The 24,986-nt window shown below is 40.3% G+C and overlaps 1 protein-coding gene across 20 annotated transcripts in view; it reads right to left on the bottom strand.

The window, feature by feature from the left end:
- The window catches only part of Dnc (phosphodiesterase dunce), a 296,932-nt gene that overhangs the window by 61,894 nt on the left and 210,052 nt on the right, over window positions 1-24,986 (bottom strand). For 12 of the 20 annotated variants that reach the window (XM_071726336.1, XM_071726411.1, XM_071726400.1 and 9 more), the window contains 2 exons: window positions 2,378-2,566; window positions 599-631 (listed from right to left, as the gene is read on the bottom strand). In XM_071726336.1, the coding sequence (XP_071582437.1) occupies window positions 599-631; window positions 2,378-2,566 (222 nt within the window). Of the gene's footprint in view, window positions 1-598; window positions 632-2,377; window positions 2,567-7,482; window positions 11,746-17,880; window positions 18,501-23,009; window positions 23,406-24,986 lie in introns of those variants that run through there. The other 8 variants (XM_071726331.1, XM_071726316.1, XM_071726373.1 and 5 more) reach the window with 7 other exon arrangements.

Here is a 24,986-nt window from a genome sequence, read left to right on the forward strand (position 1 = left end):
GTGACCACCAGAGTGAAATTATATTAAGAAAGTACACAAAATGAGTGATATAATTTAAAAGCAATAAAACGATTTTCCCGAGAAGTAGTATAACGCTCACAAGCGCAGATTGCACTGCTATAATTCTGTTACTTTCACTAGTCTGTAAACTTTCAACGGCCAATTAATCAAAAGTTTTTTTTTTAACACCTCGGATTGAAAATAATAATTGTATATTGTCATCTCCACATATTTTAAATACATATTTTACCTAATAGCAGTATGATGCAATCACAGTTGTAAGAAATACAATTAATTAAAAGGAGTTAATTAAATTTAACAACAAAGGGTACGATATATATCTGTAATGTTAGAATATTAAAATCACAATAATGATAAAACAATTTAACACGAAAAGATAACATGCACGTTTATTATTATTATTCGGGGAAATTATTACTCGGGGAAACAGACTCGCCCAATGTGGAATATATTAATAAAATATTAGGACGTTGCTTTACATCGGTGATCATATGGAGGGTGTTGAATGATTTGTTTAGTGTGGAGTCTAAGTGTGAAATAAAACAAAATGAGTTAGATAATAGGATCGAGTACATACGCTCGCTCGACAGGAAGCTCTGTCTCTTTGAACCTGCAACCCAAGGATCACATACATCATATCGTCACACCCCCAACACCCACTAGCGACGATAAAACATTTAAATAGACGGCAGCGGACAGATGATGCTTCCAAACTGCAGTTTGCGTCAGTGCGTGATCTCGTTTCTAAGATGTCAAATTGAATTGGAATTGTATAAGATGAATCAAAATTTAAGATCAATTTCTCAAATTAAAAAGCGAAAATAGCTCATTTTTATAAATGATTATTATTATTTTATTATTACAATCTTGTGATAATAGCATATATATATATATAATAGCTCGAAAACATCATCGCCGTAGACAATTGAACGTATGTGTATGCAAGTGAAGTAACGACATTTGTGTGAAAAAAAAGTAAGGGCCAAGAGTAGTAAGCATCACTGGCCACCAAGAAACTACGATATTTCATCAAGATACATAAAAGCACCAGTAGACGAATCACGAACTGTTTACGCACAGTTGTGGGTCCAAATGAGACTGTTACACGCATAAATCAGAATTGCAGGCAACGAAGATACCGCGTATTACGATACATCGTAACAACAAAGATCTATATTCTTCAGTTACCAATAAATCAACAAAATCAAGTTTAAAACACAGTACGTGTTTTATAAAAATAATTTGCATACACTGATACAGTCGTGTTAATCATCTGAGTCGTTTATCATTCAACTATCACAAAGGTAGATAAAACATATAATATGTAATATCTTGTCGCGGTACCATGCCGGCAGCATTGGCGCCACCAACAGGTCTCTTCCGTTCTCCATTTTATCGGCTTCTGCAGTAATCCGCTCGAAGCTATCGTAGCTTTTCGAGAGCGGCATCTGCATTATCGGTACGCGTTCTCTTCGTTGCCGCAAAAACTTCCTCACAACCTCCAACGATATTACAGACTGGTACCAAACCAGAGTAAGTAGCAGAGCGAACGAATATCACGATTCATTTATATGAACGGCACGCGCAACGAAATTTCCAGGCGCGCAGTCGTAAAATTGTAGAAAAGTGCCATAATGTGTACGCATGCATATATATCTTGTAAAACGTGTGTATATTACAAATGTTGATTTTGAAATTTAAGTGAACAAAATTGGTGTCAATGTAAATCAACAATTCGCACTGCGATTTAAATGAGTAAATAGGGCGAAACAGTTCTTCCTGTACATAGATGTGTTAATTTGTATTCCGTATATTCGTAGCGAACGCTGCTTCGACGCACAAAACTATGTATTTTCAACGAAATACTTAACACGAAATTAAATATTAAATTTTTTACTTCCTCGCATGCAAAATAAAGCTAAACTATTCATATAAGGATGAAACTAAAAAATAATTCCATATAATAATTCTGTAGTAAATTATTTCTCAAATGTCGATTTCTACGACTTATAACGGAGTAAATTAATTTTTATACTCTCATGAATAATTCTCTTATCACGCATCGCGTTTTATTATAAATAAGTAAACATTGCGCGCCTTTATAAACCGCGTGATTTTCGTTCAGATTCAATGTCTCTGGTAAAGCTAATAAATCCTCCTTCACGAGCGCGTTCAAAAAGAGGTATTATGGACTTTTCGCCCGAGCAGCGTCGAAGCAGCCTTCGCCGATACGCGTTATCTACTCACGTAAGCCCCAATTTACTGATAATCGATTTATAACGCCGTCGCGGGAGAAAGAGAGAGAGAGAGAGAGACCGAGCTATCGGAGAAAAAGAAATTGAGGGAGGATGCTCACCTCTCGCTGGCGATGGAGCTGTTTCGCGACATCGATTTCGGCGACATCTCGAAGTCGCTGTCACTCCGGTACAGGAAGCTCTCCCTCCTCTGTGGCAGCGTTTGGAGAACGAGCCCCGCGCTCGGCGAGGCGCCGCCGCCACCACCGGCGCCGCCGTCCAAAGTCGAGGCGCCATTTTCCACGTCGAAACTACAATGAGAAAGGTAAATTCGCATTAGAAGCGAGCCGCAGATTTCTCATCTCGGACGATTCGAGCGCGCGGAGTTCTCTTTGTTTTACGACACGTCCCTCGCGCGAGGGATGAATAACGTTACCCCGGCCTTTGGTCAGTAATCACGTCAGAGCGACGAGAATCATTCTCACGGTGGAACGTCGCATAAATTTCGCGTACCTAATAATATGATGATGCCACGTAAATAATAATTTTTCGCTCGGCGAGAGAGAAACTGCTCTCGGCCCGATAAAACAAGTTTATAAATTGCGCTGTGCGTGGAAACACAAAATATGGCCTGTGCTTTATGATCTCGTAGGACGGAATATAGAATACCGCCATAATAGAATACCGCCTCGGTATCCTGAGCGTGATGAATGGGGCGCATATTAAAATATATTGATGGCGAATCCGGACACACCTTCATGAATTTCTGTAGTCTATATAATATATCGCGCTTGGTTTTGCAAGGAGTAATGAATAAAATTGATTAATTTTTGCTTGTTACTTGTTAAAATTGATTAGCTTTCTTCTCTCATTTATCTTGGTGTTCTTTTGGTCTCTCTCGGTGAAAGTTGCAGACTCAGTACCACCCTTCAATCATGCTTTTTCTACTGTATTAATCAAGTGTCGTTTTTCCCATGGTGTAAATAGCATGGGTTATCATCGTTCATGCGTTCCGCAAGAGATGCGCTATCGGCTATCCTATCCCATGCGAGATTCCGGAAACGCTGAAGTCGATCCCATCATCTAGCGATAATGGAGGATTCACACCGCGTCCGGCGTTCGACCGATAAATCCTCCATAACTAGAGACCTTATAATTAAGAGTCTGGCCATAAGGCGATTTTGTCAAAATCCTACGAGAGAGAGAGTACACATTCAGTACATTCACTATCGCTTTCTCTTTCTTTCTATCTCCTTCTTTGTCTCTTTTCTATCTCTTTCTCTTTTTGTTTCTCTCGTTTTTGACAAAACTGGCGGAGCAATCAAAACTGGCTGTCTTATGGCCAGACTTTAATTCGAGGGTCTGTATCCACAATCATACTGGAATGAACACTTGTAAACGAGGTGAAAATGCGAGGCGAAAAGTGAACAAATTTATTAGATTTCCGAAGAGCGTGGTTCTCGAACGCAGCCCTGCTGAACGCGTCTATTATTTCTTCTGCAGGTTCTGCCAGCAATGCTTCACCTGTCTATTTACACCATGGTTTTTCCCATCAAAAGTTTCCAAATCTCTTTTTAGACACTACGTTCTATATGACGATTTCGTACATATTGTTTTTTCAAGTATAAGTAGATTTCTTTTCGCAATAGGCGAAAATCGCGTGATGAACTTTGTTCGGTTTAACCTTCAGCTTTTGGGTTTCAATGGAAACAGCTGTGCGAGGTCTTCGACCATCCAGGCACGAATCGGATGGACCGAAATATACGTGTTGGAAGTTGAGAAACCCAAGTGAGATGACGCTTTTACGAAAATAAATATCCGAAATACGCACGCGCTCCTTTTCGCAATAAGGCAGCGTAAAACATATGTATTCTTCGGTGTCCTGAAAATAATTCTGCGTATCATATATAATTATTCTATTGTTTTGTAGAACCATTCGGTGTTTTTTGGCACATTTTGTAAGTCAATTTGCAAACAGATTAATATTTAGTTTCAGATAATTATATTTTTTAATAAATAATTATTTTTACAGCTACTTTTTCGGTTATATTAATTAAAGCAGAAGTAATTTTTTAGTGGTACATTATATATTTAAGAGAAAAGATAAGATTGATCATATAGAACATATACGCTCCATATATTCATAGCCGCTGTGAACAATCAACACGTTGCAAGTGGAGGAAAAATTTGTCGACGCCATCAGCGACCTTAATTAGATGAAGCATAAAATGGGCGGCAAAATCTTCCTCATTATGCTAACGATGTGCAAGTGTCTTCTTACGATGCCAAGAAATGTCGAGTTGTATCTTTTTTAGCTCACGTTGCACCATAAATATAGCTAGTTAAAAGACTTGCGGGGGAATTCTAGCAAATAACTGAAGCGAAAGTTTCGTCACCTGAGTGCTCATTATAGCGAATCTTTTATCTATTTCATCGTGCTGATCGTAAAATTTATTGCAGTTTTTTACGGATTTCTAAGATTTCTAAGAGACAGCCTAATTCGACGCAAATCGCGATAAAATAATTTTCATAATTTAAAATGGAGTTGACGTAAATAGAAAAATGGGATGTAATTATTAAAATATTTCCGTTGGAAATGTAAATTGAATTTTCATCAAAAGTCAAGTCGTATGATTTCACGGAACGAACGGAGCGGCTGAGCGGTAATACAATAGCTTTGTGATACTGCGCGTATACTATTATTGCCTTCACTGCGCCGCATTGTACCAATAAAATTGCATGTTTTCAAAGAGTGTCTGCAAAGTCGGAAGCAAGCAGTTACCGTGGTCACGGTAGTTCGCTTGCAATAATGCATCCGTCACTTAATTAAATTTTTTTTCCTTTCTGTTGCCATCGAGGGAATATTGCGAGCACGGCTACATTTTTTCCGCGCGCACGATAACAATCATTACGTCGTATTACGTAAACTGTGATTAATCTCGTAACCTTGCCATTCAGTGTGACTAATAGCCCAGCCGTTGTCAATGATAATGTCTGCGATTGCACCCCGCGCAATCTGATCGTGAATGCGATTGATAAAGGAATTGTATTACGGCGAAGACGTCCGAAAACTCGCAGAGCTTTGCGGAAAGCGCACGAAGACATTCCTCGAACGAGATTGGGCAAGGCGCGTTTTGTTTGTACGCGACAGGACCAAGCCAATATTTGTTGCGTGCTGAAATATAAATGTCATTAATGGGCATTTCCGCGATTCCATAGGCCGCGCCTATTCCACTCTAAAAAAAGAAATCTCCGAAAGACTAGAACTTCACCGTTGACGTATCGGTTACGGCAGGTTCGAAATATGCAACGCTGAATTCTCGATAAATTTCAACAAATTTCATACGCGGATGTTTCGCGCAACGCGACACGAGATAAGAGCTCTTAACTCAAGCAATTTATTGGTTTAATTTGTGCAACAATCGTATTGGCGTTGCTGCACAATTGATGTCTGCCGCTTTAACTCGCAAAATTTGCCGTTGGAAAAATTATTTATTCGATACCGTTTATCGGCGATACTCGACATGAAGAGCCGTGCCTATAAACAAGTATCTGTGTGTGCGCCCCTGTGTCTATCGATTCGCAAATTCTCGCGCAATTTTGGTAGATGTCGTGTGTGTGTATATATATATATATATATATATATATATATATATAGGTATATATAAATCGTTAGTTCAGCAAACTAATCTCCGGACGCACAAAGGCGAGCGCTATTTATATTAAATCCCAGTACGCTACGACATATTTCACTTTTATCACAATAGCGATCGTAATCGACGATCAACGATCAAGACATGTGCGGTCATAAGTCGAATTTACTGTTTATTTCACCAATCAATTGCTAATCGATATGATTAGAATTGATTGAATCATGTATAATATATGCAGATACATGGAGATGAAAATTAACGGTGTCAAAGGAATAGACCGAATTGCTGAATCGAATTGCTCGGACAATTGATTATATAGAGTGACTAGTTTAGCAGCATCTGTGGCAATTGCCCGTATACCTCGTATACCTCGACGAACGTAGCGCGTTAATTGATCCCGCGTAACTATCAATGATTAATTACGCATCCCGGCGCGCAATTAAACGTGCCGCAAGAGTATTATCGATTGTTTACCGAAACTCCTAATTGATGCGGCACGCCGCGCCCGCGCCGCGTTCAATTCATCGCGGGCTCCATCCGCGTGCGAATTCCACAGGAAGTTGCGCGCCGGGCGTTTCGCGCGTGAATACACTGTTCCTATATGCGCAATTAACACACACACACGCGCGTATCATCTTCAGATCATCCACGTTGCCCGTGATTGTTGATGCTCTCGTTATCGATTTCGGGAGGCGAGTTCGTTTCCTGCCCCCATTTCAGGGCAGGAAAGTAGCGATAAATGATGAATTTCCCGATATCGCGATTATGCCGCGGATTCCTCTCTGTCGGTTGGATAAATAATATCAGGGCACAGATTAATACTTTTTCGCACGCGCCTTTCGTAGAAAGTACATAAGAAGAAGGGTGCACTTGACAGGAAGGTCGTATTGAAGGAAACTTTCTCGTGCCAGAAGGAAAGAGACCTAACTTAGATTTGTTTGGCCAGTGGATATATATGAGTTTTTGGTAATAAATGTGTATACATCGATAGCTCGTTTTATAACACGTGCAAATATATCGCGTGTATGCATTAGGATAATTGCATTAAGGTAATGCTTGTTTTACGGTGTTCGTGTATAACCGTGATTGCCGGATTATCCGGCGTTGATTATTCCGCACTCATTTTACTAATGCATCTTCCCTATCGCGCCGAGTGAAACAATTTAAGACGTAACGGCAATACAGCACGGTGTATAAATGTTTCAATTAGCAATTATTTAAAATAACAGATTTGTGTACACAAGTTTCCGTATTATTCACCGGAACCGAATTAGCTATTCCTGAATTTCCCTTCGAAACTGAACTGACTACTGATATCGTGTAAACAATGAATAAATTATTTATCGTTACACAAGAAAAGAGAACGTTCTTAAAGGGAACGCAATTTTTGTGTAAAATTAAAAGTGAACCAACAAACGTGAAATTAGCAACAAAATATAGATAAATTTCTATGTGCGGTGTTTAATTATACTACAGTGACTGTGCTAACGTAATTAGACGTATTTAATTGTTCACAGATAATGCGATACGATATTTTCTTAAGGCGTTTGTTGTGAAGATTATAGAGCACTTACGGGACTGCGACGTACACCAATTTCGGATGTGGCTTCACTCGTGAGAGCGTGGAAACGCACCCACTGTGTCTCCTAAAGGAGGTCAACGGAAGTGTTACTTTCATGGTTCCCGAATCCCTTCGCGCCAGTCTGGGAGCAACTTCGTGGGGTATAACGAGGGCGTACTCGTTCATCTTGAGAAACGTTTGAACACGGCGGCTATCCCCGTTTCTATATCCCCGATATTTATAAGCTTTACATGTGCGCGTCACAGCAACATCCGACCCAGAGAGTAGATTTCCACCGACCGTTATTTATCTTCGACGGTTCGCGTTGAGTGCGTTTACATCGAGGTTGCGTAACACGACTGTGTCTTTCGAGCTCTCCTGTTACCGAACTGTTTATCACTGCTCCAGCTGGCTCTGCTGTAGCAGAGTCGGATTAGCGGCGGGTGAACGACATTATTGATCGATAAATCAACCCACGATACTTGCGCTTGTAATATTGCGCGTTGAAAGTAATTACTTCGCTCTCATTAAAACTTCTGCACAAATTGTCGTCGTTACATCACTTCTAACTGGCCGATTTATATACAAATGATCTCTTCTCTAGAAACGCTTTCAAAACTTTCCCCGTAACGGCTAGCAATTTACATCGAAGCATTATCATAAACGCGGGAATATGACTCCCCGGCGCGAGAAAGGTCCCGCAAAACGCTCTTTCGATCAGAGTGGTTCTTTACGATGTTATTTGTAAAAGACCATTACGTCGGGTAAGAGAATAATAGTTCATATTACGGCCCACATGTCGCGATAGAGAGTCACGACGTAACACACATCGCCGTTTTACGAACAAGTTGTATTATTTGCACCGCGAGATAACGTAGCCAAAGAGAATTTCGGTACTTCGTGTGTGACTCGACAATTTAGTGCTTCAGTCCTATTTGAGTTTCGCGAAAGCGCTGGCCATTGTTTACCAACTCGTATAACCATTTTGCCGGGGGAACAGTTTTCATTCAGGTCACGCTTTCAATTTATCAGTTAATTGAGGAATCATTTTTACTACATTTTAGAATAAAAATACCGAGAGAAAGAATGAAGACTAACGTATGTATATAACGCTATACAAGTTTTACAATTTTTATTTTACGAGAACGACGTGCTCTTCGGCACGAAAGATCGAGCTAATAATTTTTTAATTTTTTTAAAATTTTTGGAGGAAATATCCAACCGTCGCGTCGTCTGGGTCACAACACTTTCGGCCGCGTTTCATTTTCTAGCCAATTTGAAATGTCTACAGCGATCTCTCATACGGCAAAGAATCGGCGACACCAGCGGCCATTCGAAAAATTGATTCTCACCTTCGCCGAGGGGATCAAGAAGTCGAGGAGTAGAATAAACGGGTATCCATATTGCCACGATATTCCCGCCGGGGTAAACAGAGCGAGAAACGTGCAAGATGAGAATGCATCATTCATGAAGCGGTGCAAGAACACGGTGCAAGAACATCGATGCGTCTGAGTCTTGACGGAATCTGTAAAGTTCACCTAACGAGAATGTGCGACGTTATCTTTGAAATAGACGACAGTTTGTTACAACCTAACTTCGCGTCTCGCCCGGACGATTAATTGGAGCAACTTATAACTGAGTCCCGCGCTGGTCGATTTCCCTTAATGGTTCAGCAAAGGCTACACTGATAGCAGGATTGTAAATGGATTTCCGAGAAGACGGAAATGTAATTACGACGTCTTCTACAAAACGATTTGCAGATTTGTATTTTACAATATAATTCCTCTTTATTTAACGTCACAATGTCGAAAGAAATGCTTTTTCACGTTAATTAAATATAGTCTGATGACATTTAAAATTATCTATTATCTCCAGTCACCTCCGTACAATATCTTATCGTGATTTTTTTTATCTCTATAATGTGACTAGTTCATTAATTAGATATTCTGATTTACTTTAATTGCCTCTCGAAAAGTATGAAGCGCAAAGGTTTGAAAGAGCAGGAAGGAAAAGAGAGGGAAAGAGATAACTTGCGATGCGAACGATGTCGAGCACTTTTCTGGTTTCGCCTCGGTAATGGACCTGAAGTCACCTTTAACATGTTCTCTTGAAACACGAGGATAAGATTTTATACTTGATTATTTTATACTAGAAATATTTTATATTCTTGTTTTCTGCAAAGATTCGGATTACCTGAAAAGCTCGGATTAAATTCCGAGAATGTTGTTATATTACTATGTATAATAAAGATACTATATTATAGTAAGAATAGTAAATACGTAGACGTCTTCCTCAAAGCTACTCCCAAAGTTACTGAAACGAAGCTGTTAGGTATTGTTTTCCGCGAAGACAAAGAGCTCAGCCATTAACGCAACACGCTAATTAGCGTAACACAAAAGTTTGCTTAAGGCAACGAGATTAGTGCGCTCTCGACAAAATCGCGCACGACATAAGTAAAGATAGAAAAAAAAAAACAAGAAGAAAGTAGCAAATAGCACGCCGGGGAAATACCTCGGTGCATTGTGCAGGAAAAAGATACACTCTGACCAAAGATAAATTTGGAATAACGTTACGAAGATCGCGAAAAAATTATTCGCATCTTTAATGGATAAATGGCGCGGATATAAAATAAGATGAAATTTATTTGTATTAAAATTAGAAGCATTAAAATCGTGCGGTAACGATATCGCATTAGTGCTTTGGGTTTCTCATTCACCATTCAAAGAATCCTCGAAATTATCATTTAGATTTGTTTCATTCACTGTAGCTCATATAGTACTTAACACTTTTCTCTTTAAAAGATTGCACAATTATACTTGTAATTTATACACTGAAAAAATACGATAAGAATTTTTATAAATTGCAGAAAATAAAATTAAAAGTTTCTCTCGTAGTCACAATCAAGAGCGTGATCAAAGTCAGCATCCTTTCTGGTTCGCAGCGAGTCAAGCTTTCCCTTAGAATTTTCTGTAATGTTTTCGGTTCGCATCGGGACACCGCTATAACTTATTTATCCAGTCCAATTACGCGTATCCTGCGGATAAATTCATTACAGGTTTACGTGACGACGTCAAACTCAATGAAGTCCCAAATTCAATGGCAACCAGGTCTCCGGCGCGGATATCAATTAATAGACCGATATCAATGACTGCGGAGTAAAATCGATTTATCAGAATCAGAATCAACGTTGCCATAACCCGTCGCGTATGCTGAACATTTATCACCATTTTTTTTCTACATAATGCTAGTCCAAACCCTGCCAGAGATTTATTTTCACGAATATAGAATTCTAGAATATAGATACGCAAAATTCCGTATTTTTTAGCCGTGCATAAAGTTGCTTATCCGCTGCAAAATCGTAAAACAAAGCCGTAGGAATCGTTGTTTTGCAACTGGAACATATGCAATCACATGGTCGATAATCTGGCTGCTGATACGTGTTCGCGATATAGATACAGATGACAATTCGGTTATGACGAATGTTTGAATAGATACAGAAAACTAACGAAGCCGATGGAAGATGGGGAGCGCCCCGGGATTGCCTTCGATAACGAAAAATAAAAAAAAATCATTTTTCTCCGGCGCAATAAGCTATCAACGTTCGACCCCGCCGACAAATGTGTTTCATTATTCCCTCGCTACATCTTTCCAACGTTGCTTTTTTGAGGTAAGATTAAATTTTCTAAGTTCCATCGCGTTACTCACGCTTAATATGAAATACTTATATGGTTTTCTGTCAGAAGATATTAAATATTCTTTTTACACAGTGTACATACTTTTCTTCACAGAAACTATTGGGCTATTCCTAAAGCACATTTTCTATTTTTTTTCTTTCTTTAATAACGCAATCTCGATGCGTACGCACTCACGCGACACGATGATCGTGATCGAAATATCGCACGAAAGTTTCGCCCTCACTCGACGCGCACTCAGCCATCAACTGGATTTATCTACCCTACACTTATGACTCAAGATCTCGCGGGAGACATCCTTCGCACACTCAACGACAGTTTGTCATTAGATCGTTAAACGTTTGAACTCTAATGCGCCGGAGCACACCGCGTACGTTCACATACGAACAAACGTCGAAGTTTGCGAGAGAGTCGCGCGAGAGCTCTACATCTTGGCTAATCGCGAATTAACCGCGCTCAGAATCGGACGGAATCGCTCTCGACGACCGTCCCGATGTTTCAAAGCCTCGGAGAATACGTCGATACGAAGTATCAGGCCGATCTTTACTTCGCGAAAAGCGACCGACCTCGTCGGTCGCGTGCCGGACGCGAACTGACTCTTGCCATGCCGGTGTCTGTTGCTTATACCCGCGTTATAGCTGCGCGCATCACGCTCCGAAGTCTGCGATCATTCTCGACGAGCAAAATCGGTTCACCGCGTATATATATATATTTGCGCTTCGCTTATCTAACAACGATAGAGGTTCCCCTATCTCTTTCCCTCTCTACTCCGCATCTATGCGAGAGATCCCCGTGTTTTCTCTCTCGCTCAGGGAGATTCTTCAAACAAACTCCGGAGTAAATATTTTCTTAGCGAAGAATGTGATTAGACGCACGAACCCTAATCTCCCTTTTGTTATTTAATTGCAAATATTTTTGCAGTTAATCCCCAAATTAAAATTCTGCTGAAGCACCAACGTCTGTCATGGAGGAGAGAGCAAGATTCCGTCGGATATTCGAGTAACCTTAATCGAATAATCAATTATCAATCAATATGTCAAGAGAGATGAAATATGAACGGAATTAAGGAGACTCACAATCAGCCTTGATATTATAAATAGAACCATTGTATATCTGCGCGTTGTATTTCGTCGCTGTACGTTTCTATAACGGTACGCAGATGCAGAATTTGCCGTTTTCTGCGAAACTTGAGAAATTCGCAGTTGATCGCGTGCTCCGTGAAACATAATAAAAAGCATTATACTATTATACTATTGCGCAAGCATCAAATCGTGTAAACGTTTCCGTATAAAACAAAGATTAGTCGCAGGTCTTCGAGTTTCGCGCTTATTCAATTACGCGCTCAACAAGGACTTCCTCCGTATAACGAAAGTGCAAAGAAATTGCTGTGAAATAATTATGATAGATCAACCGTAATTTGTATGTACACGAGATAACGACAGCGATCCTTTATCACCCTACGCTTCATGACGACGAACAATAGAGACAACAGATATGTCAAGACAGAACAATTTCATTTGCGACCATTATTTCAAATGAATAAACGATTGGTGTCGACCGTTGTCAGAAAAATAAAGAGAATTTCAGATGGACAAAAGAATAATACAGTACACTCCCGGTTATTTGGCTTGGTCGGTAATTGAACTATATTATCGGATGAAATATGATGTTAAAAAATTCCCGTATATGAGAACATCAACTACACCGCACCTCATGCGCACACTTATTCTTCATAAAAATATTTTCTTGAATAATGTAATAATTATCAATAGTACATTTTAATCATAATTATCGCGACGCTATATCGCTAGCGAGTCATTAAAAATACCGTGCAATCACGAGAGAGAGAGAGAGAGAGAGAGAGAGAGAGAGTAATGCCATGAAAATTTAATAAATCGGAATTGATGACAACCTGATTTATATTTTATTGACGCAAATTGAAGAATCAACTCGATTGGAAGAACGAACAATGAGTGGCAAAGTGACGTTTATCGCGAGGAAAATCGTCGCGTCACCTAATTGCACCTCGCAAAGTATGATTGTCTCTAATTATCCATAAAATGTATTGCGCAATGTAATGGCAAAAAGAAAAGTAAAAGCGCCCGCATAAGTAGGGCGCAATATAACGAGTCGATAATAATATCGTTATATCCATCAAATGGAAAATTTTTGCGGATCGAGAATAATATTGAAATGATTTGATTCACATCAAAATGACGTGCCTAATTGCGAATGTTGTAAGAAAAAAAATTATATAAATTTTATATAATAATGAGAAAAGCTATTAGGCTTTACATACTGATACTAAACAGTAATTAAATTGAAATGTGCTGAATATTATCAATAAAATAAACTATTAGGACTTGCCATCACAGGTAATTACAGCAAATGTGTGTTATGTCTTTCAATTGCTCGATATGGCGTATTACATTTTCGGAGATCGCGGAAGACAGCTCGACGTGCGCGCGGAATATTTAACCAATTATGAAGCAATAAAACAGCCACGGGAACAACAATCGGCGAAAGAATGCGAGTGAAACGTTACGACGTCATAAATTGCAGCTGTGCCTCGCCATAATTTTTAAACATTTATCTTATAAACCCGACGTACATTCTTTCGGAATATATAAACATCGCCGCGAGTGCAACTTCGCAGTTTTATTAACACGCCGCGCTATTTAATTCAATATAAACTTTTATAGTTAGTTTATCGGATATTTATGAAGGCGCACGCGACTTTTATCTGCCATAACGAAATATTGTGGCCGTAAAGAAGCGCGGAGAGAGGATGCAACAGGAAGAAAAAAAGAAAACAGCTGCTAACACCTGCGGGGCAGATTTAATGGAGCTGGTATAATAGACTGATTTTTTTGCAAGTTTTATACTTCACGAAATTTGCACGTCTACACTGAGACGCTTCGTGTAGACTTATGTAAAAAATCAATGCATTACACTTTGCCATCAATATTTATTGTATACACACGTAGAATTTGAAGTTTAATTACCGCAACACGAACTACATCTGGTATGCTTTTTCATTTACCGATCTATTAAATAATTCATATGTTTATTTGTTATTATTTGTTATATAAAGATAAATGTACACGCATATTACTGATACGAAATTTCATCGTTTTAAATTTTCAGCGCAGAATTTTTAATGCAGATACGCGGAAACACTTTTTGATGCAATCAGCCTTTTCAAATCTGTTCTGTTACCTTGTTTGTTTTGTTTTCCGAAGCTAAATGAATGCTTTATTTTTTTTATTGTGGGTATTTAAAAATTTGTACACGACAATTTTATAACTTCTCGTTCCGACCAGCTCCCGCAATCGCGTTACGCTAATTAAAGTCGTTATTATGCGTAACGTGGGAACAAGATGCAATCGCGATTGCACATTTATTCATGAATGAGCGCACCATCGATCGCCGGATTCTGTTACGTGCGAATACGAACATGACGGCAACGACGGTCATCTCGTTTACATGGAAATCTCGAATTGGCATGCGCCGGTTCCGAGGTGATATACGATACGGTTAGGGAAAAAAACCCTTTTACGGAGACGTATCGGTGAGTGATGGATGGTAAAGAACGGGTGAATACGCGCGAACAAAAGTGCAACGGGCGTCTCGATTTTCCGTAACGGAGTCTTCGCGAGAGATAACGATAAGGAAATTCATTGGAAACTGAACGAAACTGCGCCTAACTTTGAGTTCGGACATTTGGTTCTAATTTATTTGCGTATAAACCAAGGAAAATAAACTGAATTTGTGTTATCGCACATTTCGCTGCTATAATTTCACCGAAACAGGTTCACGTGAATTGTAACTCACGTGACTAAATTATGCGTGTAAATATAATGTTTTATTAGTACAAACGGTAAAAGGTAATTCTCGTAAAGATGCTAACGCAAACGAGCTTGTGAATAAATCATGCAGTTCGTCCTCATTTACAAAAAGATATACATATATATGTAGATATTTGTGAAATGTCGTTTCATTTAAACTTCGAAGCCAAGATATGTCGAATATCATTAATGACTTATTAAATTATTAAAGAAATACTTGTTAAATTATTAAAGAATTTTTTGCTAATCAAATAAATTCACATATCTGCTCCTTGATAATTAATATTTAAATTTTTATATTCTTTTGAACTTCTGTATAAATAATAAAAATCCTTCCTCCATTATGCTCCTTAATAATTAAAATGTAGTTTCAGATTCTCTTAACTTCTGGTAAATAATAAAAATCTTTCCTCTATTATTTAATCTGTAACAATAATAGATATCGTTTTAAAAAATGTATTTCAGAAAAACTAGATTAATAATGTAAGAATTATTAATTCTTTATCATTCTGGATAATTTTCAATCATACTTTTGCTTATATTTATAAGTTCAAATTTACTTCTCTAGTCTTATCGAGTTTCAGTATAAACCTTGATATATAGAGAACGGATTTCACATATGCTTCAAATAAAAGTAAATCATTTACGGAATTATGCTCTAGAAAGGAAAGGACAAGATTTGTTGAAGAAATCCGCTTTCCTTTTCAAGTTCCATCGGGTTAAGATCCAGAAAGCGTTCTTGGCGTATAAAAGCAAAACATGGGAAAATGGAAAAAGTTCTTATCCTAAGTCTGGCGTCAATTCTATATAAGCTAAGATTTTCAAGATAATATTGTATTGGTCACGTCGATTTTTTTAAAGAAATGCAAAAGAGATGTTTTCACACGTAGATATATCTTTATTCACCTGTATTGTAAATGTGTTTTGTGCTCCACGATCCTTCGCCGTCTCTTTTACAAAGTTTAAAGATTCCATCCGCTCAAAATTTCTTAGATTTCTTGGTAAAAACTTTTTCAAAAAATCTTTTCTTGCAATACGTCGAACAGTAAGAGAGTCATAGACAATGAGAAGAACGAAGTCTTTTCAAGAACTCGCGGCTGGTAGAGGAGCAAATAGCGGACATTTTATCAATTTAGGGAGCAATCGGGATTTAGCGAGAGCGCCGATAAAACGTCGAGAGACTGTAAGAAAAGCGAGGATGAGGGTTGATCTGCGAAGGGTACTGTGTATCGATTTTCTCGAAGAGCGCTTGTAAAAAATTGGCCTGACGTATCCCCCCATTCGACACGGGAAGCTGGCACACGTTCTCTCGTTTACGAACCGTGCCGACGGCCGGCTCGTCCAGTGAACGCGATCTAACAATAAGCCAAACGCCATTTGCCGGAGCCGCGAAATCGCGTGTAGGCGTCCGTTAACGAGTATCAAATCGCATTAAGCCCCGTACATTTTCCACGAACGTCACTTTTTTTCTGTTCTGCGCGTGTGGAGGTTCGAGTGTGTCGTAACGACGAAATTGCACAGCGAAATCTGTAGCATGCACATATAGAAGACATGAAGATCGTCGCGAGGGGATCGTCACAAGAGGAAAACAACTTTAATCTCCGCGCGCGCAAACTCCATACAAATATCTAAATGATCATCTCAGTGGCTGCGATTTTTACGCGAAAGTACCAAGCAGGCGCCAAAAGATTATTGGAGAATTTGGTAGTCTGGACCCCCCTCCCCCTGCTTAAAAGCGCAATATCGATCCCGAAAGAGTTAGCGTGCCACGCGATTGTTAAGGACGTTTATCATCTACATACCCTTCAGGGTCGCCAGATTTGTGTCAAGAACTCCTCGCGCGCTCGCAGATATGATATCCGACTTACGAAGGTGGCGTAAAAAAGACAATCGGAGCACTTACAGCGCGCCATTCATGACGGCGCAAGTACAATATTATGCAAATGATCGTGTAGATACGGAGTTCCGCGTGCAAAATCCCGGTTTTTGCATCAAACCCCGTCGGCTCCCGAGACGATAACCTGGAAAATATTGCGAGTGCGATCGAGAGTATGTAAATATGACAATTCCTCCATATTTTCCCCGTATTTCCAAAACTGTGCAATAAAAGAACGCGCGCAACGTGTATTTTAACATGCAAATTTTACTCTTAAATCTTTCTTTATGTTAATAATACAGAGGAAAAAAGAATTGATCTCATCGTCGCTATTTTTGGCCGCGTATCATCGAACAATCGTTATGAGACGTTTATCGATAAACTGTGCTGAGATAAGAATTATAAATAAACTGGTCCTGAATGCGATTGAAGCACGACGATAAAGAATTAATTCAGACGATAATGCGTGATGCTCAGTCTAGTCGCAAGGAGCATTAATATTGATGTATTATTTCGCGACCTCGTCCTGCTCTATTGGACAGCGGACAGTAATTGATTTTCGTCGTGTAGTCGATAAGCTCTCCCGCGGCCACGGAGAGTACATCGATTACATTAGCATTAGGGCAAAAAGGGATCGGATTTAATAAACCTCAGTGAATATGATCTTAAAGCGCTATTAAGCGACTACAGCTTATCTCAATAAAGCTCTCGCTTCACAACGCTTAAAAGCGATGATGAAGAAAGGAATGCGGGCACGTTGCCATTTCTGTCTTTTCATCTCGAGCCTAATATTTTATATTAGTTTCCACGGAAAAACGTTAAATTACGCAATAGTAGCTCACGTTCTCTTTTGCGTTCCGGGGTTATCCGTATAATCTTTATCTCAAATCCCTACCCCAATTAATTCAATCGCACTCTCCGCGACTGAACGCGACACAATTCCTATCACATCCAGAATTTTGCTAAATTCCGCCAATACGCGACATGCCACTCACCTCTTGTTACGATCGACATAATAACGACGCGAGTGCCGTCGAGGACGATGCCGTCTTCGGTCGACGATGGCTAGCCCGATCGTCGCCGTTTCCCTGGAATTCCGCCTGGAATCCGCACGGTCCCGATCGTCCCGACCGTACAGTGAGTCCCTTCGGGAATCTCGCCTGCCCTCGAGCCCGACTTCCGATCGAACCCGCGATCTTGTTAGCGCCCAGATGAAGAGCGACGCTGCGATCATCTTCGCGCGTTTCCCTCACTTTCGCGCGCCGGTAGTCTCTCATCGAGGCGCGATAATTACAATTCGGCGTCTCTCGACATTATTTCCACGAGTTCACTTTTGCCACGATATCGACAGCTCGAGACAACTGCAGTGCGTCTCTCGCGCGAATTTGAGAGAAGCTCTCATTCCATTTCTTCAGTCTTTTGCGCGTGAATCTCATCTTGTCGCACGTATCCGTGGTGATTTTATTCGGTTGTATCACAACGGGCAACAGAGAGTGAATGAAGTTATTTTCTGCAACCTGTATTTCATTAAAACTTTTCGCCTGTGAAATGCATGAAATTCGTATCGGTGTTTTCCGAATGTATCACATATGTCCAGTCCATCTTGGATGAACTTATAGATTTCCTTCGGGGTTCGGAATCTCCTCTGATAAGAGAAATTTTTCGACATTATAGGATGTAGTGATTCAATTTCTTTTGACACAGCATCGGGAGGTAAAAATAGCTGTCGTTTCTTCCTTTTATTTACATTTTTGCTTATTTCTTTTATTTCTAATTTTAAATCGCAAATTACTATCGCATGTACTTGAAGCTGTACTTTAATGATGCGACTTCGGAAAATTTGTCTCCGTTTTATCGAGCATTGTATGCAATAATAATGGTAAATAAAAAATACACAAAGAAAGGCAAAAGCTGTCTTGATACAGTTTTGGCTTACAGATAAGTACAATTAAAATTCATGCAATTAAGCTATAGGTTATCAACGTGAGCCAAGGTATTTTAAAATCATGGCCGAGTTTTAATTAGACGCTCTAATATGACGGCTTTCAAAGAGACACAATAAATTCGCTAAAACAAACAGATAAGTATAATAAAACCGTTTCATCAATCATCTTCTACGTTTTGCAATTTCTCCTTGGCGTCGAAAAATATTAATATTTGTTTTCTCTATGGCAACTAAATTTATTTCGAGCAGTATGTGCCAAGTTTAAATGCGCTCGCGCATTTAAAATAAACAAAGTTTATAAACGTAAACAAAAAGCAACTATATGTAACGTTTTTAATAAAATAAAAATTCTCTATAATGCTCAAAAATTATTCCACTTATAAAACGATCCGCCGTAGTTACATTTTCTTTTTTTCTATTATAAATTTAAGAGCGTAAATGTGATGTTCCTTTGGAGTACATTAGCGGTTGACAAAGATGAAAATCGCACGCGTGATACAATAAGAAATAGGCCACGTTACATGACAAGCTTTACACTCCTCGAGAAACTGTCGTATGGGTGTTGAACAAAGCTGACAACGCAATAATCTGACGTCATTTAAATTGATCCGCGTGCTACTTGTTATTAGAGCCAAGCCAATATCGTCCAAGAACAATATTTATTGTTCGAAAGTTGCCGACAGCTATGTGACGAGCTACACGGAAAAACGTATTCGCGCATAGAATAACACAGGGAAGCGTTCCTTTTTCGTCTTTGAAAAATTATGTGACATCGTTGAGAAATGATGTGTCGCGTCTGAAATTGCCGAAACTTCGTGCCGAACGATAAAAGTAATTTGTATGGAAGTTTATGTATAGCGACATCAGATACACAAGAGCAAACGCTTAATGCAAATAAGGTCTTGCTGAGAAGGGAAGTATTTCGAGACAATTAAAAATTATTCTTTTGATATGAAATGTCCCTTCTAATGATAAGTGCGGAATAGAACTATCCGCGTTTTTGTTGTATTGGCGGGTACAATGGAAATGTCGTCGCCCATGACATTTCTTTTCTGCTGCTAACGTGCCGACGAAGCACGTAACTACAACAAATAAGAGCGAGCGCGAGGTGTCGACGAGGTGAAATCGCGATAAAAAGAAGTAATTTGAATGGTCTTGAATCTGTGCTGGTGCAACATAAATTTATGTTTCTTGTCGGCATAAGAAATTCTTGCAATCTATAGTTTATTACATTTGTGATAGCTCGTTGCGGCGTGGTTAATTGGTTTACTTTGCAAGTTAAGATTTATTAAACTCATTTGAGATGCAATCCGATCAGAAGCCGCGATGATGCTTTTCATCAAATCGTGTTATTCAGAAATTGTCTCTCGCTCTACGTAACGCGCCATATAATACACGGAGCACGGGACTTGTCCATGGACATTAAGTGATTTCCATCGTAAATTAACAATTAAATGCCCGGGTACGGTACACGGGGCGTAAATTTACCGCACGAGCCGACATATATTTCTCCCATGCCATAACCATAAACGAATCCTTTGTCGTTCCGGCCTCGATTCTTAACATTTAAATTTATAATGCTCAAACATGCTCGAGTTTAATGGTTCGTTAATAGATTGTTTTATCGCCCGTGAGATACCGAGCGGACATTGTATGCGCTTCTCAATCATAATCTACATTTCTGCTGACATTGCGGAATTTCTTCGATTGCGAAAACACACGTGTTGCGATATTAACCGAGGCGACAATTGTACTTTTACATATCATTGTCCGACATTCAAGCCTATAATATTCATGATGTACTTGAACGATATTAATATTAATTGCTACTCGTTACTATACCCTCACCTCAGTAAAACAATTAATATAAATAATCAGGTCATTATTTTTATACAATTAAATAGGCCATTATTTATATGCAATTCGCGAAAAGAAAACATTTCTGTGACGTTAATTATAAAGATGCATCATGACGAAACACATAAATACAAAAACGTGAAATGTAACTTATTGCCTTTGTAGTGACAATGGCTTTGATGTTTAATAAAAAGCCTGCTGAAAGCGGAGTAATTAACTTCGGCTGATAGCGATTCTTTGTTTAACTACGACCGACCATGACTCGTGCCGCAGATCGATGACGTCATTGCTCAAGTACATAGCGCTCAAGTGGAGCTAAGCGCAATCTAAAAGACACAATTGTTCCTATGAAATTAATATCAATATCCCACAGCATACTTTATTTAAATCCTGATTCGGAAAGCGACATCTTTTATAAGAAAAAATTTTGATTACTCGATCTATAAATTCGCCGTGTGCCTGAGCAGTAGATGAAAATATATTTTTCATTGAGAAAGGAAACAATAACGAGTACAACAACGCTGACAAATGGTTCAGGACACTTCAGGAGATTGGAGCGAATCTTTATACCAGTTGCAGTGCACCGCGATTCGAGTAAGAAACTGCGATATGACCGCAAATCTTTTGTTTCCTCGGGTACTTATACCTCGATGCAGGAATATTCGCGGTCGTACCAAAAATTCGCACAATGGCGAACGAAGGCGAATAGCTGGTTAGAAAATATCACACCGTGGACTATGTCGGGAGTCGATAAAATCCATTAGGAAAATTGGAGCCTTCGGTATGACGGCGACTCAACAAGTACCTCGGCCGATCGCGAAATAATTACTGAACTCGGAACGTGGCGCGGAAGAACCGTATATGTATCCGTGATTGATCCATATATTTTTCACATGTTGCGTAAAAAAAAAATCATGCACGACACACATACGCGCATATGTATGTATTGCGTATAATGGCGATCGCATCAAGTATTTTAGACAACGTATATCGTGACTTCCCGAGTGACTTCCGCTGCTCACGTGAATACGCTCGCATGAAACGTTACGAGTACGTTTTCACCGATTGTGATAGGTCAGTACGCACGAAATCTATCGTTGAAGTGGACACGGGATGAGCTGAGAAAGGAAACAAAATTCAAAAGCGAAGCTCTCCCTCTCCTCTTTGCAAATTCGTCTCGTGTCGCACGGCATCAGCACGGCGCCGATTTATCTGCCGTTGATTTATCCGCGTCAGCGTTCGGTCAATGAAATAAGTGCCGCGATAACAACACTGAATCTTCAATGACCTTAATGACTCGTTGACAAAACGACGTATGTATATCCGAGAGGTATGCCGGATTTCCTGGCGTGCGCTTAAACTGCTCTGAATGTGAATGAATGTGAATATCATAAATGATAACGCAGCAAAAGTGACTTTTGAACATTATATGATCATTATTCATGCAGTCATACGTGCATACGATATACCTGTTTGCTCTATATATTTGTTATCAACCGGTTTAAGGTAAACCCGAAGATTTCGCTTGAACCACTTTTGATAAATATCAATCAAGCTAATGCATCATTCAATGACCATTTAATGACCTCTATGCGGATTTCGTTGCAACGATTTCGAGATTTCTAATAAATATTCAAAGTCTAATTACCATTTAGATAAGACCGAGTTAATGAGGCGACGTAAAGCGTAGTATTCGAATGACTCGCAAACACACACCGCAACGGGAACAGTATAAAACTGGAAACCTCGTTACACCGATATGTTATAGCCTACGCTTAAATTATTTACGCCGCCGCGTACACATGCACAATGTAGCGCAGGAAACGAAGTCGATCTCGTGACAGAAATATTGTGCTCTAATAACAACGTAGTTTTATCGCTTTGCAATTTAAAAAGAGCACATCGCGCATCTTAATTGCTTGTTTAAACATATATATTTTCGAGTATTTTAGTTCTCCTGCAAATGGGTCTCTTATAAATGAGTCAAGAAAAGGTTCCTGATAAGTTTATTTTTTAAACAGAAGTTCCTTAGACTTTTCATGTTTTAATTTCAGATTGCTCTAATAAAATCACTCTTTCATCGACTCCGCTCCGTTTTTATCTTGCGTTACTTCGATTTAATCTTTCACTACGTAACTGAAAAAACGATCTCGTGTTTATCCTGAGAACGGATGATCCATACTGATGTTTCGATCAATTAAATCATAAATGAAACTCTCGATGTGGTGCACGCGCCGAAACACCGAGGAACAGCTGAGAGAGAGAGAGAGAGACCCGGGAATGAGCGAAAAGTGACGTATTTCGCGACAGCTATGTACGTACGTAGCTCCCGGAACAATCGATAATCGTGTGCTGCTGCGTGCGATAACACTGACGCGGAAAGTAGGAAACTGAAGATCACGACGAACCATGAGAACCGGTTTTCGTCCACGACGAGGATATCTGAAACCCAATGGGACGCGAGCGGCCGAACGAACGGCCGGCCGGCCGAGACGCGGCGCGCATGATTAACCGCGGGAGCGAATTAGCGCGACCAATTAGCGCGAACGACCGTCTCGAGCACGTCGACGCGACTCGAAGCGATAGGGAACGAGACGAACGCGGCGTTCGGCACCGCCGCACGTCCACGTGAGTCGACGCCAACTAAGGTTGGCGGGCCGCGGCTTCGCGGTCACGCGACAGACGCACCGGCGCGCAAGTTGCATCGCGCCGTGCCACGCTGCGCACTCCCGCGACCGCGATTGCGACGGCCGGCGGCGGCGACGGCGGCGGCGACGAGCGGTGAGAAAAGCCGACGAATGTAATATATTAATGACCGGATCGCCTGTCTATCCCTACCAGGTCGTAGTCGCCATGCCGCGGCCACGTGTCACGCCGTGTCGTGTCACGCCGTCGCGGAACGCGAGGTAATCGCGAGCGGCTTTTAACTCTCATCTCGCGGCATCGACCGGTCTGCATTTGATCGAATAATGACACACGGCTACAGTGCTGCTTGTTATAATTAATAGATTCCGATAGACGGGTCAACATCGACAAGGTCGACGCGATGAATTAGCTCCGACGATCACGGACGCTAATGGCTGGCTCTGATTACTTTGCCGGCGAAGTTAGAATGTAAACACTTTCTAAGATTGCGGCGATGTGCCTCGCGATTAATTAATTGCGGCGAAGAATGTTGAGAACTAAAGAGATACTGTCACTATTACGTTATTAATATTGGATGATAAATTGGGGCAATCTTTATATACCTTCAACATTTACTTCGCGCAACGTTTGTTCTCTGATTGTGTGACCTTTGTCTACAAGCGTCAAAATACATTTGAAAACCAATCTCACGTGGCGGCGAAGTTGTCGGAATCGCTTCAAAACAGTCATTGTAGACCCGCTGTAATTCAAATACGTAATTCCACTTTGTCGGTTAATAGAAGTCCTCCTATCTAGATAGGTCATCAGCTGGTATAGAGATGAGACGTCCTTTCCGACGAAACTCAAATGAAAACTATCTTCACTGTCGCGTGCAGACGGAAAGAAATCTACATCGTTGATGTACGCGTTGAATGGCGATACGTTTCGCTCGACTGCGGAGCACGAGAAGCCTTTATTCCTCCCACGTCAGATCATCCGAGAGAGACTTTGAATTAATCCCTCATATAATCCGCCACGATTCCACACGCACGTAAAATCCCTCTTCTCGTTACGGCGTCTCGCGTAATTCGTCGCGAAGATTGCACTAAAACTTCATTGGTACTAAAACCATCCCTTCGGAAAGGATTTTTTTTCACGGTTTTCCCAAGAGCGATCCGCTCATTCCTCTCAGCTCGGCCGCGCATTCACGAAGGCGACGTGAGCGGATCGTCACGACGTAGACGAAGTGGAGAGACGGCCCGCTCAGGCGGAACTGTCGAACCAGGTTGTTATCGGCGGGTACAACGAGCAGGACGAGGATCGATTGTTATGATGTTTATGGATAGCTCTTTGAAGAGCTGTTAAAGGCCAGAGCTAGCACGGACGTAGCGCCAGCTCGCAGCGCCTGCGTCCGTGGATTTACAGTCACTCTTTCGGCGACGGTACCGCGCGGCTGACTCGCGGCCGACCACTTTCACTTGATAAGTACGATCACGAGGGAAGATAGGAACGTAAATTATCGCGATAAGCGAAACAGCGTGAAACGTCATATCGGCGACTTTGCGACGACAAAATGTTGAAGTGAATGAATGATATATAATTCCGAATAATAGCTCCTCGTTAACTTGGAAGAAAATCCTTTTAGAAAAAATTTAATCAGGCTCCCGTTGTATT

The sequence above is a fragment of the Temnothorax nylanderi genome, unplaced genomic scaffold (genome assembly GCF_030848795.1).
Source record: "Temnothorax nylanderi isolate EJ_2023f unplaced genomic scaffold, tnyl_v1.0 TNYL_tig0009_pilon, whole genome shotgun sequence".
NCBI classification, from domain to species: domain Eukaryota; kingdom Metazoa; phylum Arthropoda; class Insecta; order Hymenoptera; family Formicidae; genus Temnothorax; species Temnothorax nylanderi.